Below are 26251 nucleotides of genomic sequence, written 5' to 3'. Positions count from 1 at the left end.
TCACCATAACCTGCTGTTCCAACTTATGTACTAGCAAACTGTTACCACAGTAACATGTAAAACTGCTTCAGTTACTCAATGTTGGAAATAGGCAACAATTTCCAGTTATATATGTGAAGGATATGTGTGAGTCAGAGTTTTGTCTTTCACTTGTAACAGGAGTTCAAGAACAGGGTTTGTGACTGCCCTGTTCCTTGGGGCATAAGAAAATGCCTCTGTGGACTTCTTAGTAGTTCTTAAGGAAGAGGCTCTTCACTGTCTTTTGCTATGCTGCAGAGGCAAGACATGTCTACACTGTAGTTCTCCTCCATTTCTTTCTTGTTAGACTCAGGAGACCTATACCTGCCAAAAGCTCCCTGCTCCTCCCACATTACAACATGAATTTTAGGTTTGTCTCCCCACTGAGGAAATTCAGGAATTATTCGTCCCTTCTTTCAATATTTTCTGCAGCAGTAGAAATCAGGTTTAGGTCTAGGAATGTAACTGTCGTAGTGTTTGTGCATCAAATATGTAGACTGTTCACAATTGTTCTAGTCATATAATCCCTAAGGTTGACAATGAAAAATTATGTCCTCTTCATTATACCTTCAGACAGGAAAATCTGAAGAATTACTGAGTGCTCTTGGTTGCCATGGTTTCCCTCCAACATCAGACTGTGAGGAACTACTGATAGAATATCTGGAGGTAGAGGACAGTGAGGATCAGCAGCTCATGCCAAGTCATGACACTCCAAGTAAAAATACAAAAATTATTCTCAAGGAAACAGACAGTGACTCAGGCCGAGGGAGCTGTGATAGCCCTTCTCTCCTCCCTGTGAAGTGCAGGGAATCCCGCAGCCTTCCATCTACTCTTCAAACACAAGATGTACGAGCTAAAGAAAAGAAAGGGGGGAAAGGGAGCTGGGACACTCGGTGTGCGGCCTCGACCTCAGAACAGAAAACACTCCCTTGTGAGAGTGAAAAGTCGTGCACATGGCTGGCAGCTCAGTTACCCAGTAATCAGGCTGCTATGTTTGCCTACCACAGCACTGTGGAGGCATTCAGGATAACACTGAACACCACAAATGTGAACACTTCACCAATTTTTGTGGGAAATGAAGAAAGTCATCAATCGCTATATCCTATTGCTGAAACTGTGTATGATGACCTGGAAAAGATAAACGAGATGGAGTATTCCAAAACTGACCAAACCACAGTGCAGGTCAGACAAAATGAACATAGTAACAAGTCACCTTTCCTGAATCCTAAACTAATGGACTATGTAGAAGTTCATAAAGTCAGACAAGATGAGGAACCGACACTATTACTGAAACATAAAGAAAACAATGAAAAGACCAAAAAATGCACTGTTCCAGGAACCAGCAAAGAATATACCAAGGTCTCAACAGTTGTGGACCATCACATTTTAGTACTATTGCCAGATCAGCGCAGTCAGAGCACACCTGTATCTCAAGAACCTGTGGCAGAAACACCTCAGAACCCTCAGCAAAGTCAAGCTGAGAAGAATACGAGCTACAGCACAACAACTCCAAGTGACTCCAGAAGAGACACCAGTGGATCAGACTACATGGATCCATCTTCCTTTATGCCCTCCTTTAAATAACCTTTTAGTACAGCACATACTTAGTAGTTACACATAGTAAAACAAAATCACATAGCAAACAGCTCTTTAGAAAAGCCTAGCCTCCAAAAGCCTATCCTCCTATGTGCATTGTACAGGTAATAAAATAATCTGTGAGTCGAGGTAATAGTCGTGGACGTAAATCCTGGATCCCTAGCACACATTTCTGTCACAGGGAAACGATGAAATGGGTCTTGTCTATCGTGAAAAATGCACTGTAAAATAATTATTCAGTTCTGCAGAGCTTCTGTTGGTTGATGAAGCCTGAGGAAATAACACAGATTCAAAAAGATGAAAATTGTTATGCGTGAGTCAGCAAACCATAGCGGTCTGAGCAGTTCCTCCATTAGATAAATCATTGCACAACTGTATTCTTACCTACAATATGTTTTCTTCTGAATGCATTCTGACACTGCATTGTTTTCCTTATCTTTCTTCTCAATCCTTGAGAAAAAGGAGCTCTTGTACATGACAAATCATATACAAAAGCAAATATATTCTACAAATGGCAGTAAAATAACAAATTATTCTAAACATATTTTTGTTTAGTTTCAATGTGACAGAAAGCTGCATCCGATTCATATCCTAGTCCAGACAAACCAAAATGAAGAAAGCAGGATAATATATGATATACTGCCTTACTGTATATAATACACAATTTTACTTTAATATAAGCCCATATGTTTAACTACATATTTTTAAAGGCTATTTTTCTATTACCAGAAAAGAGCAAAATAAAATATTTTTTAATTGCCCAGTGCTATTTAGCTGCCGAGGAACTTTTCTCTTTCCTTCTGCTGAGGCAGTAACAAGTAAAGCTATAATTTCTATACAAAGCATAAAATTAAACTTTATACTAAATAAGAATATGGAGACATTTTTGAACTATATTTCTAGTATATTACAGATATATTACTGTTTGAATTGTAAATTATTGGTTTCACAGGTTTTTTATTACCTGTAATTATATAATTAAAATAGAGTTTAGGTTTTGAGACCCAAGGTTCTTTCCCTTTGGATTTGTACTGTGATGCCAATTGTAAATGACATGGGGCTCTCCTGTATCCTGCACTTTTCTCTGACCCTGGTAGTAGAATTTGAAGTCATATTTTTCATAATGAATTTATGAACAATAGTTTTGGAATCAGCCTCCAAGGTCTGATTCAGACCTCCACTGAAAAAGCAGTGGGAATGAGGAGTCCATGTATTTGGGCTGGTCACGTGTTCCCAGAATAGCAGTGGAACAGCAAGGGTCCATTATATCCCATGTAACTGAAGACAGAATCAAAATTATGCTGTAGTGGCTGCAAAGTTGCTCTGGCCTTCCTTCTTGAAGCAAAAGTTTAATTGACTCCAGAAAAGTATGATCATATGATGACTGGCTAAAAGTGGGCCAAGTATTTAGGCAGCATCTCTAGCTTCAGGGGAAACTGGAAACTTGAGGTGAGGTAACGATCCTGCACCTGTGGAGGGGAGTGTATTTGATAGATGGGCTCTCTTTTGGTAGTCTTCTTCCTGAACAGCTTTACTTTCGCCGTATTTTTTTGATTTTATGCACTGTGCAAGCCTTTCTGCAGTATCAGGTACTTGTTGCAGAGCCAGACAAAAGAGAATTTCAGATTTTGAAGGTCCCAGAAGGCTATATCTAATTCAGCAAATCAGATTCTCACCCTTTACCTTCAAAGCCCTGGAACTGCTCAAGCACAGGTTGGTAGAAGCACCTAGCCTTTGCACAGACAGGGTGTTAAAACTTAACTAATCATCTGTGTGTCTATAAAGATACATGGTAGTGTAGACTGTAACATTAGGGTGGCATCAGGTTTAGAGTCTGTCCTCTGTACAGGCAGCTGCCCAATTCCAGGGGCTGATCAGAGCAGTCTGGATGCTCTGCTGAAGGTGGGGGAAGGCATCCTAGATTCCTAATTCAACCACTTATTTAACACATAAACACATGAAGGGGCTACTCCAGGTATCAAACATAAAACACAGTTATAGTTAATTGAACAATTTTACCATAGATACTCTGTCTGTAGTATACCTTAAATATTTCTAGAGATGCTAGAAGTACTGCAAAGCAACTCTTGAGATATGAGGAATGTGTGTGTAAGCTGACAACACACTGTGTCTGACAATGTCTTATTAACTCTTCAGTTTTCTGACTGAATCTAACAGAGCTAACAGGATCAGACACATTCCTCTTTCTTTACACAGATAGCTCTATCTGTGCTATTTCCTACACCTAGTGATGTGCATAAAGATATGCTGCTACAGGCCTTCTGGGATGTGTCTAGTAATGCACAGAAGCTGTAGTATCTCATCAAGCCTAGAGCCTAAAGATGTTCCTTATAGGGTAGATTTCTAAGGTTAGAACACAGTGACTACCCAGATGTATGACAATAACAGGCTGTTCCCACTGTATCTTTTACCTGAAGTTACTTCTCACCTGAAGCAAACAGACACAACAGTTAGCAGATTTTAAGTGTATGACTCATCCTGCCTAACTGCAGGCATGTGTGCCTCCAATAATCCACAAAGAAGGAAAGTCAAGGAGTCTCTCTGCTTTGTCATAAATGAATACTGAAACTGTAAAATAGTTGTGGCCTAAATTACTTTGTGTGGTGTTGAGCATCTCCCACCTTTGCTGATGAATGTCTCAATATGCCAAATCATCATGTCTCCCTGTGAAAAGGGAAAGTCAGTTACAGTGGAAAAGGGGCATTTGCTTGCTGCTTTGAAGTGGTGGGGGATTTGCTAGCTAAATGTAATTTGAGCACATTGTCATAAATATATTTCATTCTTGAAGCTGAACAAATGTGCAGAGAGAATTGTTTTCCCTTGAATTTGCTTGTTCCTCTCAGTGGCAGAGCTTCTGAAAGTGACCTTAAACATCTGAAAGCATATTAAAAAAATAAAATACTAGTGTTCTATAGAATCAAAAAACCTTCAGCTAAGTATTTGGTCCTTTGAATTTTCAAATAATTATTTTTTTCTGTTTGCAACAATATTTTTCTTGCAGGCCTTTAAGCTTTTCATTGGGAAGTACATGAGTTTTTGCAGCAGTTCTACAGAGTCAATCAATAAAAGATTATAGCACACCAGTCGGGAAAAACAGGCTGTTGCTACCTCCTTTGATATCCAGAGGGATGAACAGAATTTACCCCTCTAATTCTTGCACAGTTTGTCAAATTTTTCGCTTGGAATAATTATTTCAAGAATGTGAATGATCTTTTCAATGTCAAAGTTATCCACGTCATTTACAGTGTGAACTACTTTGTTCCTAAAAGCCCTGAAAGGTAGCATAAAGACTCTTCTTCATAATTAGTTTTACAAAATTCCTAAAATTGAACATATATATTTTATTTAATTACCTTTTCTTCTGATTCAGACTAATTTTATTAACTTTTTTTCTTCAGTATTGGCAAATATGATTCCTTACCATACAGTTGTTTACTAGATTTTTTTTTAGCAGAGACATATTGGATGTACAATTTTAATATTTCTGTGTAATATTTCAGACTTTAGAAGAAATATAAACTAATGAATTGGCTCGTGCTCACAAAGATCAGTATCACACATGATGAGGACTTTAGGTTTGATCTTTATGATACTATGTAACTACAAAGTTTTTTTTTTTAAATGCAGTGAATTAACCTGATATAATATTAGTAAAAGGATATATGTGTTTATGGAACAAACTGTAAAACAAATATGTAATGATGATTTATGTCAAACCAGTGAATTCTGTAGTATATCTGTCTGTGTGTCTATGTTTAAATGGCTGAAAAATAGGCAGCTGCTTTAAATGTCATTCAAGTGTCCAAAGTGTAGTAGCAGCCGGTGTTCAAAATGAATAAGCAGAATTTTTTTGTGCTTTCTGAAGCATTATTTATGTGGGGTTTACATCATGAAGCCTGCAAGTGTATTTCGTAATTTCATGGCAACTATCAACTGATCTGAAGGTGTTGTGCAAGGAAACTGAAGTCCTGTAAGCCACTTGATAGACATCAGACATCTTCTACAAAGCCATAAAGACAAATGAAGTGAAAAAAGCATCATGAGATCAGGCATCACATTCTCAAATAATTGCTACCTCAGAGGTTTTTTTTTGCTCCCTTTAAAAGGCAAACAAGAAAAAGCATTTTGCTTTGTGTGCAAATTTGTGACTCAATCTATCAAGAATTTAAAAATTTTAATTGTAAATTCAAAATACTTTTGCTAACAAACAGCTTGTCATGGAATCATCACTTGCGTGGCAGTGGTAGTACGAAGATGGAATATTCTAGATGTATGTGTAGCAAAATTAAATGTTTTTAATATGGGGAGGAAAAAAACAAACTAAAGAACATTCCACTTTGTAAGAATATCCTTGGTGCCCGGATGGGCAGTCAAGCATCAGTCCCATTCCTGACCTGAAAAGTTTTTTGCCACTATTTGTACTTCCAGGTCACTGGGACTGATCGAGGCAATTTTCCAGAGGTGCTTTCATTCTGGATCTCAGCTATGGAACTTGGTATTTATCAATAATTGCTATTTAGAATTACCTGTTTTCAGCTGAGTTCCTAGGAAGCAAACCTTCCAATTCTGTCTCTAAATGAGTAAAAATGGAAAACCCTGCTCTCAGCTATCTCAAACAGTCACACTAAAATCAGGCTCCAGTTCCTGTGGGTGTGGAAAGATGGACTGAATTATACCAATTTTAATAACCTTGTGGCTCAGCCTTGAAAACCATTTTGAAACAAATCAGGGATTTTCTTCATTTTTCTGGTGTATGTCAAGCAGAAAAATAGAGATAAATGGATGCCTAAATACATAATATATGGGGATATAAAGAGCTTAAATATCATAGAAGCATAGAACAGTTTAGGTTGGAAACAACCTATAAGGTCATAGAGTCCAGATGTTAACCTGGTCCTGCCGAGTTCACCACTAAGTGACAGGGAGAGGGACAAGACTGCTGCATGTGACAGAACAGAAGAGGAGTACAGTCACTATGGGATGCTACATGGTAGATGATGAGGGAAAAATGCATTTTGACTACAACTGAAAAGCAGGAGGGAAGACGGGAAAATGAAAGGGAAAGAATCAAATATAGAGAATAGACAGTAAAACGTGAGCACTAGCAGAACTGAGAGGAGTGATAAATGAGTTACTGAGGGGGGAAAAGGAAGAGAAGAGAATACTTTAATATCAAAAGTGGGAATGTGCACAGCTACCTGGTATAGTCCACAAAAACAGTAAAACCTTATGGTTGGCGAAATGCTGAAATTGGCTACGATGGATCAGCTGTTTCATATGAGCAGAAAAAGTCCTATACATGAGAAGTGGTCATTCTTTTTCTGCCAGTTACAGGATTTTCTTCCCCCTATCTGACATTGGTCCCAGGCAAAAACAAAACTTGAAGAATCAGGCTCAGCATCTGATCTGACACTGCATTTCCTACATTCCCAAGGGAAAAAATCAAGAGAAATAAAGTGCACCACACTGCTTTTATAAACAATCTTCTGTTTTTTGCACAGATATACAGATGAGATTTATTTATCCATTTACATTGTCCCACACATATTTCTACCATCCTTAAGCATTGTTCTGTTTTTATTTAGTATATATAATTCAATGACCTAGAAGTTCCAAGAGAAAAAACACTTTGGGGATATTACTAAGCAGCCTCTTGGCATTTCTGGGCATTGTTTCAGTTTGTGCCTGTGACAATATATCTGTTAATACTTTCCTTTGTCAGAAAGTCTCTGTCTTGGTAATAAATTCTGAAAATTACCAAGTTAGGTTTAAAATACATATCTTCAATATATTACATTTTTAAGAGGCACTATTATATCTGTTGGAAGTAGTTAAGAAAAATACCTGTATTAGTTGTGTGGCCTCTTAGAATGCTGATATGCTAAGAGCTGATCTTAAGATGTTGATGCATAAAGCAGTTAGATATAAAAGGTCTTTTTTTATATATTCCTCTTTTTGGAAGGTTTTTTGTCCTTTTCTACTCGGTGATGCTGCTTGTCTTGGATCTTGACATTATTTAACTAATTTTTTTAACAATGCTGCTTTTGGATCTATTTTTGTGAGCTGCTGAGTACCTTCACCTCATTTTCACATCAATAAAAATTGAAAGATTTCATTACAGTTCCTGCAGTGGTTAGTTTCAGAGACTTGTAGCACTGAGTAGAATTTTTAGAGGATGTTGAAAATCATTGTAGAAGTGACTTGTAGAAAATTTTCCTTCAGTAGGATGCAAATCTATACATGTCTAGAAAAAGGCAGATTTTTCTACAGACAGAACTATAATGATGTCGTATCATATTTTTTTAAAATATTCATAATGCTGTAGACTACTCTTAATTCTCATCCCTTTGTCTTTCATTCCAAAAGGTAGAGGAAACTACTGTTCAGCTATACTTAGAAAGAGCTCCTGGGCTGCCTTAGTGTTGTCTGTTTTTAATTTTGGAAAGTAATTTTTTCTATTCTGACTACAAAACCAGTTAATCTGTTATAATGTAACTATCAGTTCTTATATATGTGTTATATTGCTCAGAGATACTCAGCGCTATCTTGGCTTCTGAAATCTTTTGTTTTTGTGTACGTTTTAGTCATCGTGTAAGATATAGCAGTACTGAGGGCACTGTTATGAAAAAGTACAGCCCAGAAAAAACATGTTAATCATAAACTAATCATATTTGTTCAAAATTCTGATGTGCTAATAAGTGAGGGTAAAAGTCTGTGGAATCTCCCTTGCCTTTAATTGTGCCAGCAGACTCTCAAAGAAATGAAAATTGCACCTTCTGAATAATTTTCAGAATAAACAGTATATTGTCAGCAGAGAAAGAGATGACCCACTACTTAGAGCAAATTTATTTCCATTTTTATAAACCATTTCGTTGGTAGATTTGCAATACAAGCTAGGCATTTTTTCCACTTCAGTTACAAAATTTGTGTGCAATGTGGAACATGAGAGGTTATTGCAGTGTCTTTACTGTAGCAACAGAATGACTTTAAGCACAATTATTCTATGAACCGGATCCAAATTTTTTCTGGTAAATTTCTAAAATTCAAGAAGTTGTAAGAATCAGATTTCATATATTGTATGTACATTCTTTGGAGAATACTGGTATAAAAGTAGTTGCTCAGGAATTCTTCATTGTTTCTAAGTGTATCTAAAAGAAAATGCTTTCAAATACATTTTTTAAGTTCTTAATATTGAAAGTGCTGGCTTTACTAAAATCTGTTGGTGTTTTCACTTGTAAGATCAATATTGTTATGAGGTCTGTAGCTTTCTGATGAATTTTTTGATCTTTTGTCATTGTAAAATCTCTTTGCAATGGTGTTCGCATTTCAGTTTAATAAAAGTTCGTGAATAAAATTCCAAGATTCTGTATTTCTTCATGATATGCAACATTTTGACTATATAATGTATGGAAAGAAAAAGGAAAATCCAGGCATCCAAGACATTCTGTGGGGCAGGATTCTGCTGTTTTCCATGGAGAAAGCTCAATGATAGATATTTAACCAATTTTGGTGCACTAAGTAATTGAGCAAGGTAACACAGATGACTCACATGCCTGGTCACAACTTTTATGTTTCTTTACGGCTCTTCATGTTGATTTAAATCATATTTATCATTGAAAATCAGGGACTTGTTTAGCAAAGGTAAAGTTTGATCAAGAAAGGTTGAGGGTTGGGGGAGTCCTAAAGTGTGTAGGCACTGCCTTGGTTACGAGAGGGTATTCATCTCTGACACTTTGCACCAACATTGGGCAGTTTTCCTGCAAATCTAGGGCTGCCCCCCTGGCTACCCAGGGTCAGTCTTCTGTCTTAGGAGCAGGCAGGGTCACCAAAAGCAACGTGAAATATCTCTCACTGCCAACTGTGTCTGGTTAAACTGTGTGCCAATTTCCATTTCAGGTGGCAGGTAATGCCACCTTGACCCTTGATTCTTAAGTATGACAAGGATGTTCTGGTTTTGGCTGGGGCAGAGATAATTTTCCCCACAGCAGGTGGGGCTGTGTTTTGGATTTGTGCTGAACACAGTGATGATAATAGAGATGTGTTTGTTGCTGCTGAGCAGAACTTACACGGAGCCAAGGCCTTTTCTGGGTGCGTGGGAGACTGGGAGGAGACACAGCTGGGACAGGTGACCCCAGGTGACCACAGGGATGTTCCAGACCATGCTCAATATGAAGTACTGAGTAAAAACAGGGCATTTGGAATGATGGTGTTTGTCTTCCCTAGTCACCATTACACGTGAGAGGCCCTGCTTCCCTGGAGATGGCCTGACCATAGGACATGGTGAATTAATTCCTTTTGTTTTGCTTGCATGTGTGGCTTTTACTTTTCCTATCAAACTGTCTTCATCTTGGCCCAAGGGTTTTCCAGCTTTTTACCCTTCCCTTCCTCTCCCCATTCCCACTGGTGGAGACTGAGTGTGTGGCTGCCAGGGCTTGGTTGATGGCAGGTAATGGAGAAAGGAAATAGAGTTTCCCAATTCTCCCATCCTTGTAAGAGGTTGTGCTACATCTCTTCCCTGACAAAATCAAAACAAGAGAGTAAATGGGTCATCAGCCTGGAGAGGTTAGCCCTCAGCATATCCGCCACTTTCTCCCCATCCACCCAGATGTATTTAACATAACACAATTCAGAGAATCACAGACTGGGTCAGGTTGAAGGGCCCAACACTGGGCCATCTGGTCCAAAATCCCTGCTCAAGCATCACCCCAGAGGACACAGCAGAGGCCTGCAGCCAGGCAGTTGTTGAGTATTTTGAGTGAGGGAGACAGTCTTCTTTACTCTGTGTGTGTGACTGTGCTCTTCCACTGCACAATCACACACGTAGTAAAGAAGATTTTTCTCATGTTCTGGTGGAATTCTCTGTGCATCAGTTTCTGCCTGCTGTCTCACTTCCTGCTGCCTGGTACCACTGAACAGAGCCTGGTCCACGCTCTGACCCCTCCCTGCAGACACTGACAGATGGGGATGGGGTCCCCTCTCAGTTATCCCCTTTCAAGGCTGAAGGATCAATTCTCTCAGCCTTTCCTCATAATGGAGGTGCTCCAATCCCCTGATCACCTTTGCAGGTCTCTGCTGGACCCCCTCCAGGAGAGCCATGTCTCTGTTGTGCTCCAGAGCAGACTCCAGGTGAGACCTCACCAGAGCTGAGTGGCAGGGCAGGATCACCTCCCTTGAATTTCTAGCACTGCTCTTCCAAAGGCACCCAGGATTCTGTTGGCCTTCCTGGCCACACGGCACAGCTGCTCATGCACAGTTTGGTGTCCACCAGGAGCCCCAGCTCCTGCTCCACAGAGCTGCTTCCCACCAGGCTGGGCCCCAGCCTGTGCTGGTACCCAGGGCTGTTCCTCCCCAGGGGCAGGATCCTACATTTTCCTGTGTTGGATTTCAGACAGTTCTTCTCTGACCATCTCTCCAGCCTGTCGAGACTCTTCTGAAGGGCTCACGGTCAAAGCGTATCAGACAGACTCGGGATGGGACAGCACAGGGTGACACTGATGGGACAGCACTAGATGACACCACAAGAACACCATGGAATGACACTAGGGGACAGACAGCAAGAGATGACCTCAGGGGATGGCCTGTGATGACAGCGGGGGGACAGCAGCGCACGTGCCGGGACGGTGCGCTGACCAGGCGGGCGGCCATGGCGGGGCGGCTGCGGCGGCTCGGCGGCGGTGAGGGAGCTGCAGGGGCGCTGAGGGGGCGGCGGGGGCGCTGAGGGAGCGGCGGGGGCAGTGAGGGAGCGCTGAGGGAGCGGCGGGAGCTCTGAGGGAGCGACGGGGGCAGTGAGGGAGAGGAGGGGGAGGTGAGGGAGAGGAGGGGGAGGTGAGGGGGCGGCGGGAGGGCTGAGGGAGCGCTGAGGGGGAGGCAGGGGCGCTGAGGGGGCGACGGGAGAGCTGAGGGAGCGCTGAGGGGGAGGCAGGGGCGCTGAGGGAGCGCTGAGGGAGTGGAGGGGCCGCTGAGGGAGCGCTGAGGGAGCGGCGCGAGCGCGGTCCGGGGGCGGCCGGGGCTCCGTGCAGCTCGGGAGGGACGGCAGCACCGTGCAGCTGCAAATCCCTTGGGAAGAGTTCCAAGGGTAAATCTTCCCTAACTCATGGGTTTTTAGCTTCTCTTTTGAGACGGGACTCTTGTAGATTCTATATTCATTAGTGCTGTAAGTGGTTGTAAGGGAAGTGACATTGTGTCTAATTAATTTCAGGAAACTTTATTCTTCAGTCATTTACATTTCACATGTGTTTTAACCTTTGGCTTTTAAAAACAAGTGTGTAACTCTCAGTAGTTAGTGTTCTGGGTGCAGGAATACAGTCTCTTGAGATAACTCCTCGCAGAATCACAGGATGGGTCAGGTAGGAAGGGACCACAGTGGGTTATCTGCTCCAGCCTCCCTGCTCCAGCAGGGCCATCCCAGAGCACTCGGCACAGGATTGTGTCCAGGACACTCTTGAATGTCTCCAGTGAAGGAGACTCCACAACATCTCTGGGCAATCAGGTGCCTCTTTCTGATACCTGATGAATTGCATGGGCAGTTCAGTGAAAGGCAGGACAGTGTGATGTTCCCAGGATTTTGGAGCAAGAATGTAAGATGGCAGCTGGAGTTATCAGGGCCCTAAGCACAGCTCGTGTCCCCTGAACAGCCTCCCCCAGGGCTGTACCCCTTGTCCAGGAGCCCTTGGTTTCATCTCTGCCTCGGCTGAGCCAGGAGCCTTGCCACCAGCCTAGTCCTGGTTCTGTGTCCTGGATGGACCTTGCCCTTCTGCTGTGGCTGTGTGCCCAGCCCTGCCCTGGCCCCATCTGCTGCTGCTCCTGCCTGGGTGGACCCTGGACCCGGCTCAGCTCCATTTATGTGGGGCCTTCTCGGTGAGCCCGGCTTTGCCTCTGCCCTGCTCCCTTGGACTGCCCATGCTGCAGTCACCTGGGCACCTGGCTGCAGAGCATTCACCCAGTTCTTCCAGACAAGAACTTGTATTAGAAATATGTTTTATTTTCAAAATAAAAATTATTCTTCTGTCAAAATAGAAGCCCATGCAAAACTAAAAACTTGAGTTTTAATGGGTGAAACATAATCACCTTTCTTTTAAAATTACATATATTCTGCCTCTTACTTATTTTTCCCCCAAAAAACTTCTCAGACTAAAAAAAACCCTCCGAAAATTTCTGTGACTATAGCTCATGTGTTCATTGAACAAGCTTATTGAGCAAATATTTTAGATCTGTTGTTTGCCAAGTGTTTCATAATTCTTTTACTATTTTATAGTTGCCTTTAGGCAGCAGAAATGGAAAAGTTCCCTCTCCACACAAGCAAAAATGCCTCCTTGTGATTTTGTACCTGAAAAATATGAAGTAAGTAATGTATACTACACTGAATTTAAATAAAGCTTCATTACTGGGTTTGGGTGACAGATTCATCTGCTAAATATAATTATAAAATTTTCTTCTTTGGGCATAGCCCAACTGCTACAGCTAGGATATAACCTGTAGATGTACCTATGTGACAAATCTCTAATTTGAAAACATTTTAAGAAAGAGGTTTGTGCAAAACCATGGCTTTATTTCAAGAAGCTGAGTTTCAGAGGTTTGTAGAACAGCCTTCTGTGGGCCAGAATCTATTACAATCTTAATCCTGTAGACAGCTGTGTAATCTGTGTGCTCCACACCAACTACTTGATTCTGGATCTTTGGAAGGCTGGGATGGATACTGACTGTTTTATTCCACTCAGTCCTATCCCTATGAACGCATGCAGAAGATCCGTGAACAAAATATTGCACCTTCACTGAAAACATACTACAAGAGGCCATTGCTGCTGCACCAGGGGCATATGCAGTGGTTGTTTGATCATGAGGGACGAAGATACCTTGATCTCTTAGCTGGAATTGTCACTGTCAGTGTTGGACACTGTCACCCGTAAGTATGTTGCTTTTTGATTTATGGTACAAAACCCAGGTAGAGACACCTATGCTTGTTTTGTGCTTCATTAATCTGAAGAACTGTGAGCCTAAAATCAGAATATAACTTACTGAATTGCCATGTGTCACAGTTCAGTTTCTGCTACATTTTGAAGGATTCATTAATTTGGTCTGCTTGCCCGTCCACCTGGCACACAGTGCAGCATCTGCGTTTGCAGAATCAATAGCACAGAGGTATGTGCAGGTATGAGTGAGGAATCTGTGTGGAATTCCATCCCTTTGTCTCTGCCTTGCTACATGCAGGAAGGTAACTATGGCTACCCAGAAGCAGCTGGCTCGCCTGTGGCATACCACCAACATCTACATGCACCCAGCAATCCACGAGTATGCGGAGAAGCTAACTTCTCTTTTTCCAGATCCACTGAAGGTAAATTGCTTCTGACAGGAGCAGGGGCTGGTGAAGTGGGTCTCTGTTTATGAGAAGTATTTATTAAATAATCAAGAGCCTCGATATCTCTCTTACTGTATGGGGAATACAGACTGTCAGTTAAAGAGCATGAGTGTCCTCAGGGCCTTTTCTTCAGACCCAGCTGTAGACAGGCATAACATCCCCAACTTCTGTTCTGTTTGTTTTCTCCCTTCACTTTTCACTGTGAAGAGGCATTGTGGGCTTAAAAATTACTTTGGAGGAACAAAGAAGTTGTTTGCTATTCTGACATATAGCTGGCCTTAATTATCTTGATGTCATGAAAATCCACAGTGGAAATTGTTTGACAGTATTTTGTGCAGTATGTGTAAATGTTTACCGACATTTAAACAGATAAATCACAAAAATGTCATGTTTCATATTTAGTGAAACAGTAAGAAAAATAACTTTTGTTCTCAGGTAAAATAAATTGATGATAAAATGAAATTAGGCTAGCAGAAGAGCATTAAGCTGTTGCAATCTTAAAGATGGAAGGAGAGTAAAAAAAATTTAAACACCCCACTTAGTTTGACCCAACACTTTAATTTCTCTCTATCAGAAATCCATCTTAGGAAAATCTGTAAACAGAAACCTCTTGAGATTTTTCTGTAGCCTCCCAGAGCACATCCATTGCATCTTTGTTCTCATCTGTCACATAAAGGCAACACTAATTTTATCGTGATGAAGTCGCCCTGTGGCAGTGCTAGGCTAGAATTCATCGTGTTACTAAGGGACATGGTCTGATGCCAAAGAAGAAGGAGGTGTTTTTGTGCTCTACTGACCCCAAGTGTTCTCCCACAGGTGGTTTATCTCACCAACAGTGGGTCAGAAGCCAATGATTTAGCTATGTTCATGGCAAGGCTACACACTCGTAACTTCGACATCATCTGTCTCAGGTAATGCCGACACAGCTTCACAAAACCACTCTGTGTGTGGGATCACTCTCTGTGTGCCTAAAACAAGAAATAACTGAGAACTCTTTCACCCCAGGTCTGCCGAGGAGAATGCTATAAAATTACTGTATTTGACAAAGAGGAGTAAATCAGGAGCTGAAGTTTTCATACAGCATGTTAGGACTAGTTTGCAATAAAAATGCAACCAGCAATTTTTGCTTGTGTTACCTAGAAAATGATCTGATGTCTGTGTTCAGGTTGTGCTTTGGTAGACTTTTGTTCATGGCCAGACCAAGACTGAGCAATTGCTCCTTTTTTCCTCCATTTCCCTTCTGCAGTGCCCCTGTGGGTGCAAAGGTACCTCTGGAACAGCAGTGCAGTGAACCTCAGCAGAGAACTGCTCTGCTTGGGAGCTGGGGTTTGTTTGCTTTGCTTTGCTGCCTTGTTATTCTGTCAGGGCCCTGAACCACAGTTCACTGCACAGGTACACAAACAGCTCTTCTGGCTTAATGACAGGGATGGATGTGGGCTGAACTCCAGTACACTGTAAATAAACACCAGCATAAGCAGTTCCCTTTACTGTGCAGCCCAGGGAGCCTCAAATATTAGAATAAAAGGCTGTGTTAATGAAGAGCTGTATTTTTCTGTTACTGTGTTCAACAGAACATTGAGTACCTACCTTGCTTGTGTATCCTCACGAACCAATTTTGATTTGTATATAAAACTGACAGCCAACCACCATTTAGTTTAATGATTGGCAATACCTTTTGGAGACAGCAACTGTTTCCAAGATTCAAAAGACAGAGGTGTTTGCTCTGTAGGGATCTGGTGCTACAGAAGAATTTCATGAGGCATTGGCTGAATCACTGTTGGTTCCAATGATTGTAGTCATCTCCTCTCAAACATTTCTTCACAGTTTTTATATTTGCAATAGCAGTGTCAAAAGGCAGAGCAAAAAATGGCTGTAGGAATCTTCTTAGTTTCAGTGCAACAATGCACATTTTCCCCAACAATTTATATCTCAGAAGCATGCCTTCTCAGAACTGATATTACTGCAGACAGTTCTCAGAAATGAGTGATGTTGATCTGCTTTGTTTTTTTTGCACAGAGGAGGATACCACGGAGGCAGCCCTTACGCACTGGGCTTGACATCTCTGACTTCTTATAAGCATGGCGTTGCCAATGGCTTTGGCTGTACAACTGTGAGAATTTATATTTTTTTCATAATCTGGGTAACTAACAGTTTATTTGAGTATTTCAGCAATTGCCGTTTTCTGCTCTCAAGCACTTTATGGCCACTAATCAAAACTGCAGTGTAGCAGTTTCTGCTGTGTAAATTCAACAAGAGCCAGAGTTCCCTTTTCTTCCATGGATAGTTTCTTAGGCTAATTTGGAGTTAGAACAGCCATAACACAAGTGGTCCATGATTTGCAGTTCTTTAGTCATGCTTGATGTTTTCATGGGAGTCTGTGTAAGGAGCAAAATAATGTTCTGAACCCCTTTTAGCAGGTTTGTTTTGTCAGATCTGTGCAAAGCTGCTTTCAGATAGTCTGGAGCAGATCCTTCACTACAATGACTGGAAATCCTATCTCAGCAAGACAGGAGACACATCTGTTAAGGAGATCCACTGAGGTTAAATGGCAGTGTGTTATGTCCCTGCCCTTGAACAGATTAGAATAACTTTCTGTCTAGGAACTGCTATTGCAGACTCCAATAGTTACAGGTGACAGCCACATTATTAACCATAAGAAGGCTCATTTACAGCAGCTCCCCAGCCTGTCTCAGTGAGTGCCCTAATTCATGCGGTATTTCATCAGCAGCAAGGATTGAAAAGCTGGAGTTTTCTCTATTAGATGTGCCTGCCTCACTCTACTTTGCGGATTTTGTTCATATTTCAGATTACCGAAATACTACCAGAAGCTCTTAAAATGCTGGCATTACCTTTAGGTAACCAATATCTTAAGAATGAAAAAAGGAATAAAAACTCAGTTGAGTGGCTATTGATGCAACACTCTAATTTTTTTATTCCAAAACTGTCTTGGTTATTTGGTGTTACTCCCCAAGTGTTCTTCACACAAGTTCCTTGAACTGTGTTTGCCCCTTGATTCTAACAGCTGTTTTTCTGTTTTGCCATTAGTCATCAGATCAAAAGATCTCTTGAAAAGGTGTCATCAAATCTGTAGCTATTTCTCTTATGCCTGACAGACAATGTTACCAGATGTTTTTCGTGGTCCATGGGGAGGCAGCCATTGTAGAGATTCTCCAGTGCAAACTGTTCGAAAATGCAGCTGTACTGAAGGTTGGTCCATGACAAAAATGTTTGGATTACAAAATACTAGTGAAAATGTGTTATAATTACCTCCTCAAGAAAAGTAGATGTCTGGTTAGGTTTTGCAAGGCTGACCCAAAAGAAATATTGCAGATTATCTCAGGATCCTGCATCCCAATGGGAAAAATGTGGGACAGATGACACCACGTTCTCAGATTTCTTCTTGAAATCCCAGTGTTTGTTTCCAGTATTTGTTATGATCAACTCTGGAAGCTGTGGAACTCACTTCAGCATATCTGGAAGAACAGAAGGGTTGATGGTCTTTTTTGTGGTTTCTAAAGTTCTGACAGCTTTCCAGCTTTTATATTGGAATAAGGCAAATAGTAAGGACAACCAGCCATAGGTGAAGGTCTTACATGGGGCAAGATGTTCCGTATGCAACACAGTGTGAAATTTCCTCTACTGCTGTGCAGCCAACAACAGTTTCAATCTGTTTTTCTACTGTTTCAACAAGCACTTTTTATTATTTTAATTCATATGGACACATAACAGAATGGTTTGTTTTTAGCTTTGCTGTCCCTAGTGGATGGCAGCATTAGCCATACTAATTGCTCTGCTCTTTATCTAAGCACAGACTGTGTTCTCCAGAATCCTCCTACCTGCACTAACCATGGAGTACACGTTTACAAGAAGAGACTCTCTCCTTTAATGTTTAGCTTTTTACTGTTCATTTGAGAGGTGGTATTTACCACGCAATCATACAACACTTGTTGCTTAGATGCATGGTTTCATGCTTTGAAGCTAGTTTTGTGTCATGTGAAGTAAATTTCCTTCAAACTGTTTCCCCTGTAAACAGGTGCATGTCTTGCAAAAGACCAGTACATTGAACAGTTCAAAGATACTCTGAATACCTCAGTGCCCAAGACAGTAGCTGGATTTATTGCTGAACCAATCCAAGTAGGTAGTTTCCCATTTCTCAGTTGTGATAGCACAAGTAGTGTGAAATAAATACTCAAATCTGATATTCTTTAGCTGCAACCTGAACATAGATGTTTGTTGATTCTTACTATGATTTTGTAATGATTTAAACACCTTAAATGTTTGAAAGATTGGATGCACTGCCTTCAAATTTCAGCTTTTGTCACTGACTTCAATGGAACTAGAATTTTTCTTGTGATATTAAACAAAGAATTAAACATACTTTTTTTTTTTCTGCATTTAAATAGTGAGTGTGATGCATGCTATGGTTTGGTTTCTATTATCCCCTTTCAATTTTCATTACTATTTCTGTAAACTTTTAACTCAACCTCCTTCTCCCTCTTCTAGTCATGTTGTCCACTACATTTTTAACAGCTGTCCAGTAACTGATGGCCACAGGATTCATTCTCCTAATGTTTGACCCTACATTCACAATTGCTTTAGACATGGTTCTTCAATAGGAAAAATGAGAATTTGTCCCAGGCAAGAGAAACAATGTGAGAACTGTAACTGCAAGGGAAAACTGCAGCAGTTCTCTGGTTTTTACTGTTTTCTAAGTACTTATGTATTTGAGTCTTAAAAGCTGTTCTGGTCCAGGTGGAGGGAAAAAATTGAATTTCCAAGGCAAGTGCAAACTGTCAAGGTGAAAAGACATGGAGGAGGCAATGTTCTAAACAAGTTAACCAAAGAAGGAATATGAATTCTCTGGTTAACTTCCTCATCAAACAGTTCCTGGGTTTTGCTGTGTGTAGGTTTTCATGGTCCTTGTTTCTGCAGTTTGTTGTTAATTGACTTGGTCTTACAGTGATCATGGTCTCACCAACATTCCTGCCAGCACCACCCGCGGAGCAGCAGGCAGCACTGTGGAGTGGGAACGGGTGACCTGAGCAGGAGCTTTCTGAAGTGATTTCATCACTGGAGCCAGAAGCTTGTAATAGCAGTCCTGCTGTTACCTGAGGGCTGCTAGGTTCTTTTCTCAAGTAGAATTCCTGTTTCCTTGTCTGTTCCTGAAAACATTGTGTTTCTCTCTTGGCAGGGTGTTAATGGAGCTGTTCAGTACCCAAGAAATTTCTTAAAGGAAGCTTATCAGCTTATACGGGAAAGAGGGGGCCTTTGCATTTCAGATGAAGTGAGTCAGATTTTTTTACGTAAGAATTCCAGAGTAGGGTACTTCTGAAAGTTGTCCTAAAAGAATCCAGGTGAAGCCTGGAAATAATCTAAGTGAAATGTGATACACTTCATAGCTTAACACAGTGTTAAACTGCATCTTTCCAAGCATAAGAGCCTCCCAGTTTTTACTGCCTTTTTTCTCATTTTGGGCAAAGGTAACATTTGTAGCAGACTTCAGTCCTTACCTGCTGGGAGCAGTAAATTTACACAAATATGCAACGAATAGCAACAAGTAGCAACAAATGCTACTTGTGATGGAAGATTTGTCAAAATAACCCGTCCTTTTATGAGTGTTGTTGACACACATAGAATACATAAAATACTTGATTGCTGTACCTCTGCAAAATATGTTTTAGGAGTAGAATTTTCTTAGCTAAAACAATACTACAATAGTATCAAATGTGTCAAATGTTTTTACATTTCTTCTCCACTTTGAAATGGACACTGCATCTTATTTGTGCATCTCACCAGGCCTAAGACATCATCATGTCTTACATCTTACATCTTACATCTTACAAAAACCCAATTACAATAAATAGCATTTTGTGTAGAACCATCTGAATAAGGGTCCTAATACAAGTTGACTCCAGATACAGTTGCTGTTTAATGCAAATCAATAACAATAAAAACACAAGAAAAGGAAATACATCATAAAGCATGAGAAAGTGATGAGTGTATCCCTGAATTTTTCCTTTGAAAGGTGCAGACGGGATTTGGACGCACAGGCAGCCATTTCTGGGGGTTTCAAACACATGGTGTGGTCCCTGACATCGTTACTTTGGCAAAAGGAATTGGCAATGGCTTCCCAATGGCAGGTGTTGTTACAACAAAAGGTATGTGTTCTGTTCCACTATGATCTAAAACAGAGTAATTGCAAAATATAATACAAAATAATTACTGATGGAGAGATGTATGTTTAAAAAGCTGAATGTTACTTAAAACTTTTTCTCAATCTATCTTTTGAGAATTGAGTTGGGTCCTCATTGCTTCGCCTGTTTTACCACATGTGCTGTATCAGTACAAAGCTGTATTTAAATGGGTTTAGTTGTATAACTGAAGCAGGAATGAACATGTGAGTTGTTTGTAGAGCTGGTAAAAGAGCCTGGAAACCCTCACCAAATTCACTGTTTTACTGATAAATATACTGTGAATAAATAACCCAGCTGCTTGATTCCTACAAATGGCAGGCTCAGTCTAGGGAGGAAAATCTGTAGATAGCAGGTGAGAGCATATGTTAGAAGCATGACTTTTAAAATAAGTTTTGTTTTGGTATCTGCTAGGCAGTATAGTTTTTGGAAATACTCATATTCTGCACAGACTGCTTCCAGGAAATCTTGCTGTGTTGTCTCCAGTAGAATCACAGTTGAACCACAGCAAATGAAATTGTTGTTACAGTAACAAATGTTTAAAGCAATTCAGTACAGTTACCGAGCACGGCAGAGGCGGCCACCAAGATGATCAGAGGGGCACAGCACGTCTCCTAAGAGGAAAAGCTGAGAGAATTGGGATTGCTCAGCCTGGAGAAAGCTTTGGGGTGACCTATTTTGGCCTTCCAGTGTAAGAAGAATGCAGAGGGACTTTTTAGAAGAGCATAGAGTAACAGGACAAGGAGGAATGGCTTTAAACTGAAAGAGATTAGGTTTAGAGTAGATATGAGGAAAGAACTCTTTACTGTGAGGGGTTGAGGCAGTGGCACAGTTGCCCAGAGAAGCTGTGGGTGTCCCATCCCTGGCACTGCTCACAGCCAGGCTGGCTGGGGCTTGGAGCAACCCGGTCCAGTGGAAGGTGTCCCTGCCCGCGGCAGAGGGGTTGGAACTGGATCATCTTTAAGGTCCCTTCCAACCCAAAACATTCTGCGATTCTATGATTCTGTGATTCTATGAATGGAGGGAGTAACCAGTGTTGTTCTTTTTCTTTCAGAAATTGCAAGTTCCTTGGCTCAAAACCTTCACTTTAATACGTTTGGAGGAAACCCTTTGGCCTGTGTAGCTGGAGCTGCAGTTCTTGAGGTAGGGAGACCGTTATATTAATTTATTTGTATGATAATGAAAGTTGCACATATAAGTTTCTATGTGGGCAATTTTTAAAATAACTGAGTAAAGTGCATAAACATATGCACGTATATGTGCCCCAGTGTGTCACATACACAGGAAAAAATCCTGATTAATTTAATTGCAAAAATTTTCAGACCTCTAGAAGGAGTAGGAGCCCTGTAATTATGACTTCAGAATCATCTTTATCTCCCTTGGGCTCTCTACTTTGTTAATAAAATTGTAGAAGAGAACGTACTGAAAAGCCTTAATTTTTTCATAGCACTATACAAATCCACAGCTAAGAAAATCTATTTTCTGGCATGTTTAACAAAATTTTAGGCTTTACCTTATGCTTAAAAAACTTTTAGCTTTTACCTTATGCTTAAAAACTTTTATGACCAGACAATTACAAATACCTAAGGTCAAAAATTCTTCTGGAAAAAAAAAAAATTACCTTATTATAAAGAAAACAGAAAAATGTGCAACATATTTCACTTATTATTCAGTAGAAAATCAGTCAGTGGGTAGTAGGTCACTATTACAAATCAATTTGGCTTGATTATGCACAGAAGATTCGTTCCTGAAGTGCACTTCATTACAGCAGGCACTGTTTCTATTCATGTTACTTTCCTGAGTGGTTTGGGGGAGTTTAAGCTATTAATAAGATGGATGATTGTATAAAGAACCCATGTTTTGGGGTTTTTCAACTCTGAAATACCTTGGAGCCTGGCTCTGAAATAATTCCAAGGAAATTGTTAGAGTCAGGAAGAATAAAATGGAGTTGAAAGAAAAAAAAAAGTAGAAACAACCACTTTATCTTCTGTAATTATTTTTAAATGTAATTTTTCTAAATGCAGATGTTAGGTTCATCTAATGGTTTGTGTGTAGGTGCTGTATGCGCCTGCAAATAAGAACTCTGATTAAGGAGGACAGCATGAAGAAAAGATTGTTATTAAAAAAAACATGTTGTTGCTAAATATAATATAGTATTCAAGCTGTTCCCTGCTGAGTACACATAAATAAGCCTAGTCAAATTGTATTCTTCTCATGATACTGAAAAAAATTAAAACATTCTGGTAAGATTTTGAAAATAATCCTTCTGGTCAGGTATTTTCCAGTACAAGTACAAGAGAGCAGGAATTACTGGATTAAATGTAAACATTAAGAAAAATGTGAAAAGGGACACAGAAATATGAAAGTATTATGGGCAACTGTATTCTGATGCTGTGATCACCACAGCAGTGACGTGAAGAGCTCTTCTAAATGTGAGCAGTGAGGTAGTCAAGGAACATAGCAAGGAAGTGAGATAAATATAGTGACAAGTTCAATGGGGATTAACAGAATGTGTTGAAAGCTTTTCCTGCAACACTGTCACGGTACTTCATTTTAACCAGGCTATTGAAGAAGACGATCTACAAAAAAATAGTGAGGATGTGGGAACATACATGCTGCTGGAGTTGGCTAAACTACGGGATAAATTTGAGATTGTTGGAGATGTCCGTGGCAAGGGACTTATGATTGGAGTAGAAATGGTGACAGATAAGGTTAGTGACCTCTTCATTCCTTTCAATTTACAGTGCCATTGAAGGTTTTATCACATTTTATTTCAGTTGAAATAATAGAAATATTTCCTGTTAAAAAGCAGACAGTGCAGTGGGAAAACACTGCTCTGGCTAAAAACGAGCCAGAACATTCCATCATTCGGCTATTTCACAAGCTTTGAGTAAACAGTGAAATGCACCTTAACTGCACAGCCTTATGAGAGCAGGTAAGTTATACAGCTAACATTTTCAGCTAGAGTTGGGATTTGTTGAAGAGACTGGAATATACATCTTTGTCACAGAACTAATTTAGAATATCTGAGTGAAGTTTAGTATTTCCTTTCCTCAGGACAGCCGACGCCCTCTTCCAGCTGAAGAAATCAGTCAGATCTGGGAGGACTGTAAAGACATGGGGGTTCTGATTGGCAGAGGAGGGCTCTACAGTCAGGTACTGAACCTCTGGTTGTAAATAAAGCTTATTATCTTTCCTTGTGAACTACATCCCTGCTTCCCTCATGTTAAGTTAATTTAGTTTAGTAAATAAATTAGAAAATGTATACTCTTAGGAGCCATCTCTGTTTATTACTGCTTATTTTAAAACTGGGCAAGAACTATATGATTATTGTCAAATATTCTGAACAAGCTCAATGCTTGAAGTTTTCCTTCAGAGGGACAACTTCCCCTAGAAAACCAAGGTATGCAAGGTATACAGTCAATGCAATTTAAAAGAACTCAGTAATACTCAGGAACAAGTCTTTGCACAGTTTAGGTTATCACCTGACACATCAGTACAAAACTAGTAGTTCTTTGAGTCAGGGGAGCTGGGTAATGTTCTAATTCTATGGCAATTAAAGGGAAAAAAAATGGTGTTGACAGCAAGTTCAGCAACAGCACAGAAGAGAGAGCTGGATGTGAAGGCCATCAGCCCACAGCAGCTGACAGTGTACTCCATGCTGCAGCCAGGACACTGCACCAGCTCCCTGCAGCACTCAGCTAATGGCAGAGAATTGCCTCAGGGCTGGCCCCTCTGACACTGCAGAGGCAGCTGCCATGTGAGATGGATGGAGGGTGGCTAAAATAAATCAGACACTGTGTCTGTTACCTCATCAGTCCTTCCCTAAGTCACAGACCAAGAGGCAGGTAACAAGCTGAAGCTCAGTGCAGTAAAATCTCATTCTGTCTGATAAGAGGGCTGTTTACCTGTGAGTGTTTGCTTCAGCAGCAGCTGTGGGTGGGAAAGCCCATTACTCTGCTCTTCCTGTATTAAGTCCCATGATGTGAGGCCAGAAAAATCTGAAATTTAAGCTTCTTATGGAAAATAAATACTCTAGGAAACATAGATTAAAAATCCAGACTTAAGAGACTGCCTTCTTGACAAGTGTAGCTGTATATATAACGCTTCCTGATCAACATTTCCAGCTATAGCACCCTAACTACAATGTAGTATTTAGTGATTCATTCATAATGCATTCTCTTAAAAGCCTTTAAAAACAGCCTATAATAAAAACGCAAATCGGCTGACACAATGGGAGAGCCTGCCATTCTCAGCAGATACTACTTTTCCCTGTGGTAGAACTGCAAGAAAGGAAAATACATCTGTCTCTGTTCTTTCTTCATACAAATCCATCTGAGATTTTACTCTGTCTGCCGAAACAGAGCTGCAGACACGACCTACTCTACTTAGGTCTTTTGTGGAGGCAGTTAGGTTATCAAGAGGGGGTCATGAGTCAGATGCAATTCAGTGCAGTCAAGTTCAAAATTGCTCCACTTCAGAGTACATTTATCATAAGCCTCAGTGCCTGCACTGCTGTTCTCCTTTTTTCCTCACTTTTTTGGGGCGGGAGTGCTGACCCAGATAGGCTGCTTGAAACCATATTCTTTCCATACAATTTGAGCACTTCCTTTTTCTTTTTGTTCTCTCTCCTCAGACATTCAGAATTAAGCCTCCTATGTGCATTACTAAGAGGGACGTCGACTTTGCTGTGGAAGTATTTCGTACTGCTTTACAGAGACACGTGAACAAAGCAGCTGCAAAATAGAATTGGTTTGTTTCCTTACATGAGAGGCACACACAATCCCTGACACTTGGAACCCAGACTGGGCACTAATCTACCCTGGAAAATAAAATCACAGTGTGACTATTACATGCTTGTTCAGTATCATAAGTGTTCTGTCTGATACAGTGTTCAACAAGGACACGGTGTAATCTGTTTTGTAAAGCTACAGTTCAGTTCTACAGCGCTGATTTGTATGAACTGCACACCTATTTTGCCATTATCAAAAAAAAACCTGACTGGGTATCAAATGGAGAGGCAGGCATATGTTCTTCTTTCCCCCGTGAAAATCCTATCAAAATCAGTAATTTTTAGAAAGAGTTACAGAAAGAGTTGGGAAAGAAATTTCAGAGTTAAAACTGTTTACCCTGCCTACAAGGACACACTGTAATTAGAGCATTGCAAAAAGTTTGCAGACAGTTGAGATGTTTCTAATTACAGTAATTATTTTTATCATGGGGATAAGAAATCCAGTCATCGCTGTCTCCAAAATACACTTCTCTTTTCCTCCTGCTGCTTTTGGGATCGCACAGCACACCCATTTTGTAAAGGTGCAAACTCTGGAAGGTGGAATAAAATGTTCTTTCTTACATAATCACTTTTTAATGTGTAATGTCATTGCTTCCTTCAGTTTCCAATAAAAAAACATGTTGTGGACAGTCAGCAAGAACTGTACATTTACCATTTTCCTTTTACTTCAATTTTAATATTGGAAACATTTCTTGACCCAATAAAACACCATGTCAGGTTGGGGGGAGGAGAGTATTCTGCCAGTACTGCAGAGGAACTTTGGTAACAGAGCATCAGTACCTCTCCAAATCTTACTCCATGAGTCCTAAACAATATTGTGCAGCCTTTGCTGAGCACTGTCTTCTCCAACTCCATTCATAACTCCTATGTACAAACTAGTTCCACTCCAAAATCAGTTATTTGTTATCCCACCTTTTTTTTTTTTCCTACTGAAGATCAGGCAGATTATGCCTTTAAACACAAGCATAGTGCCTTTCCTTAGAAATCAGAACAAATTAATTAATTCATGTCATTCGTTTATTTCTCCCTCACTTATTCCAGCAAGGCTGTTCCGCTAGACCTTTTTTCCCCAACACCTGCCACAGAGGTAACTGTACAAAACAAATAGCAATTGTCAAAACTGGTTTAAACAGCTTTGTCATATAACTTCTTCCCTTCTGTCTGCTGCTTCATGTAATTAAGTAATTTGAAAATGGCAGAAGAAAAGCCCGTTTCTTGGCAGTGCTTCATATTTGATAGAGGCTCAAGAATCAAAGAATATTCTAAGTTGGAATGGAT

General features: G+C 40.4%; 2 protein-coding genes across 9 annotated transcripts in view; both read left to right on the top strand.

Moving 5' to 3' along the window:
* The window catches only part of PRLR (prolactin receptor), a 149383-nt gene extending 140404 nt beyond the window's left edge, over window positions 1-8979 (top strand). For all 7 annotated transcript variants that reach the window (XM_064735640.1, XM_064735636.1, XM_064735635.1 and 4 more), the window contains one exon: window positions 592-8979. In XM_064735640.1, the coding sequence (XP_064591710.1) occupies window positions 592-1602 (1011 nt within the window). In that variant the 3' untranslated portion in view covers window positions 1603-8979. The remainder of the gene's footprint in view (window positions 1-591) is intronic.
* Window positions 8980-11187: 2208 nt separating this feature from the next.
* AGXT2 (alanine--glyoxylate aminotransferase 2) lies at window positions 11188-25617 on the top strand. Of its 2 annotated transcripts, XM_064736175.1 has the most exons (14): window positions 11188-11309; window positions 12890-12975; window positions 13353-13537; window positions 13843-13966; window positions 14807-14901; window positions 16007-16100; window positions 17104-17197; window positions 18024-18124; window positions 19182-19274; window positions 20016-20148; window positions 21236-21324; window positions 22743-22892; window positions 23239-23337; window positions 24818-25617. In XM_064736175.1, the coding sequence occupies exons 1-14, from the start codon at window positions 11219-11221 to the stop codon at window positions 24926-24928; spliced, it is 1545 nt and encodes a 514-aa protein (XP_064592245.1). In that variant the 5' UTR covers window positions 11188-11218; the 3' UTR covers window positions 24929-25617. The 2 variants fall into 2 exon arrangements, with proteins under 2 accessions (XP_064592245.1, XP_064592246.1); XM_064736176.1 differs by lacking the exons at window positions 17104-17197; window positions 18024-18124 and having other exon boundaries at window positions 11244-11309; window positions 24818-25534.
* The last annotated feature ends 634 nt before the right edge of the window (window positions 25618-26251 follow it).

Source organism: Zonotrichia leucophrys, chromosome Z (genome assembly GCF_028769735.1).
Source record: "Zonotrichia leucophrys gambelii isolate GWCS_2022_RI chromosome Z, RI_Zleu_2.0, whole genome shotgun sequence".
In the NCBI taxonomy this organism is placed as follows: domain Eukaryota; kingdom Metazoa; phylum Chordata; class Aves; order Passeriformes; family Passerellidae; genus Zonotrichia; species Zonotrichia leucophrys.
This window is presented reverse-complemented; position numbering and strand designations above follow the sequence as displayed.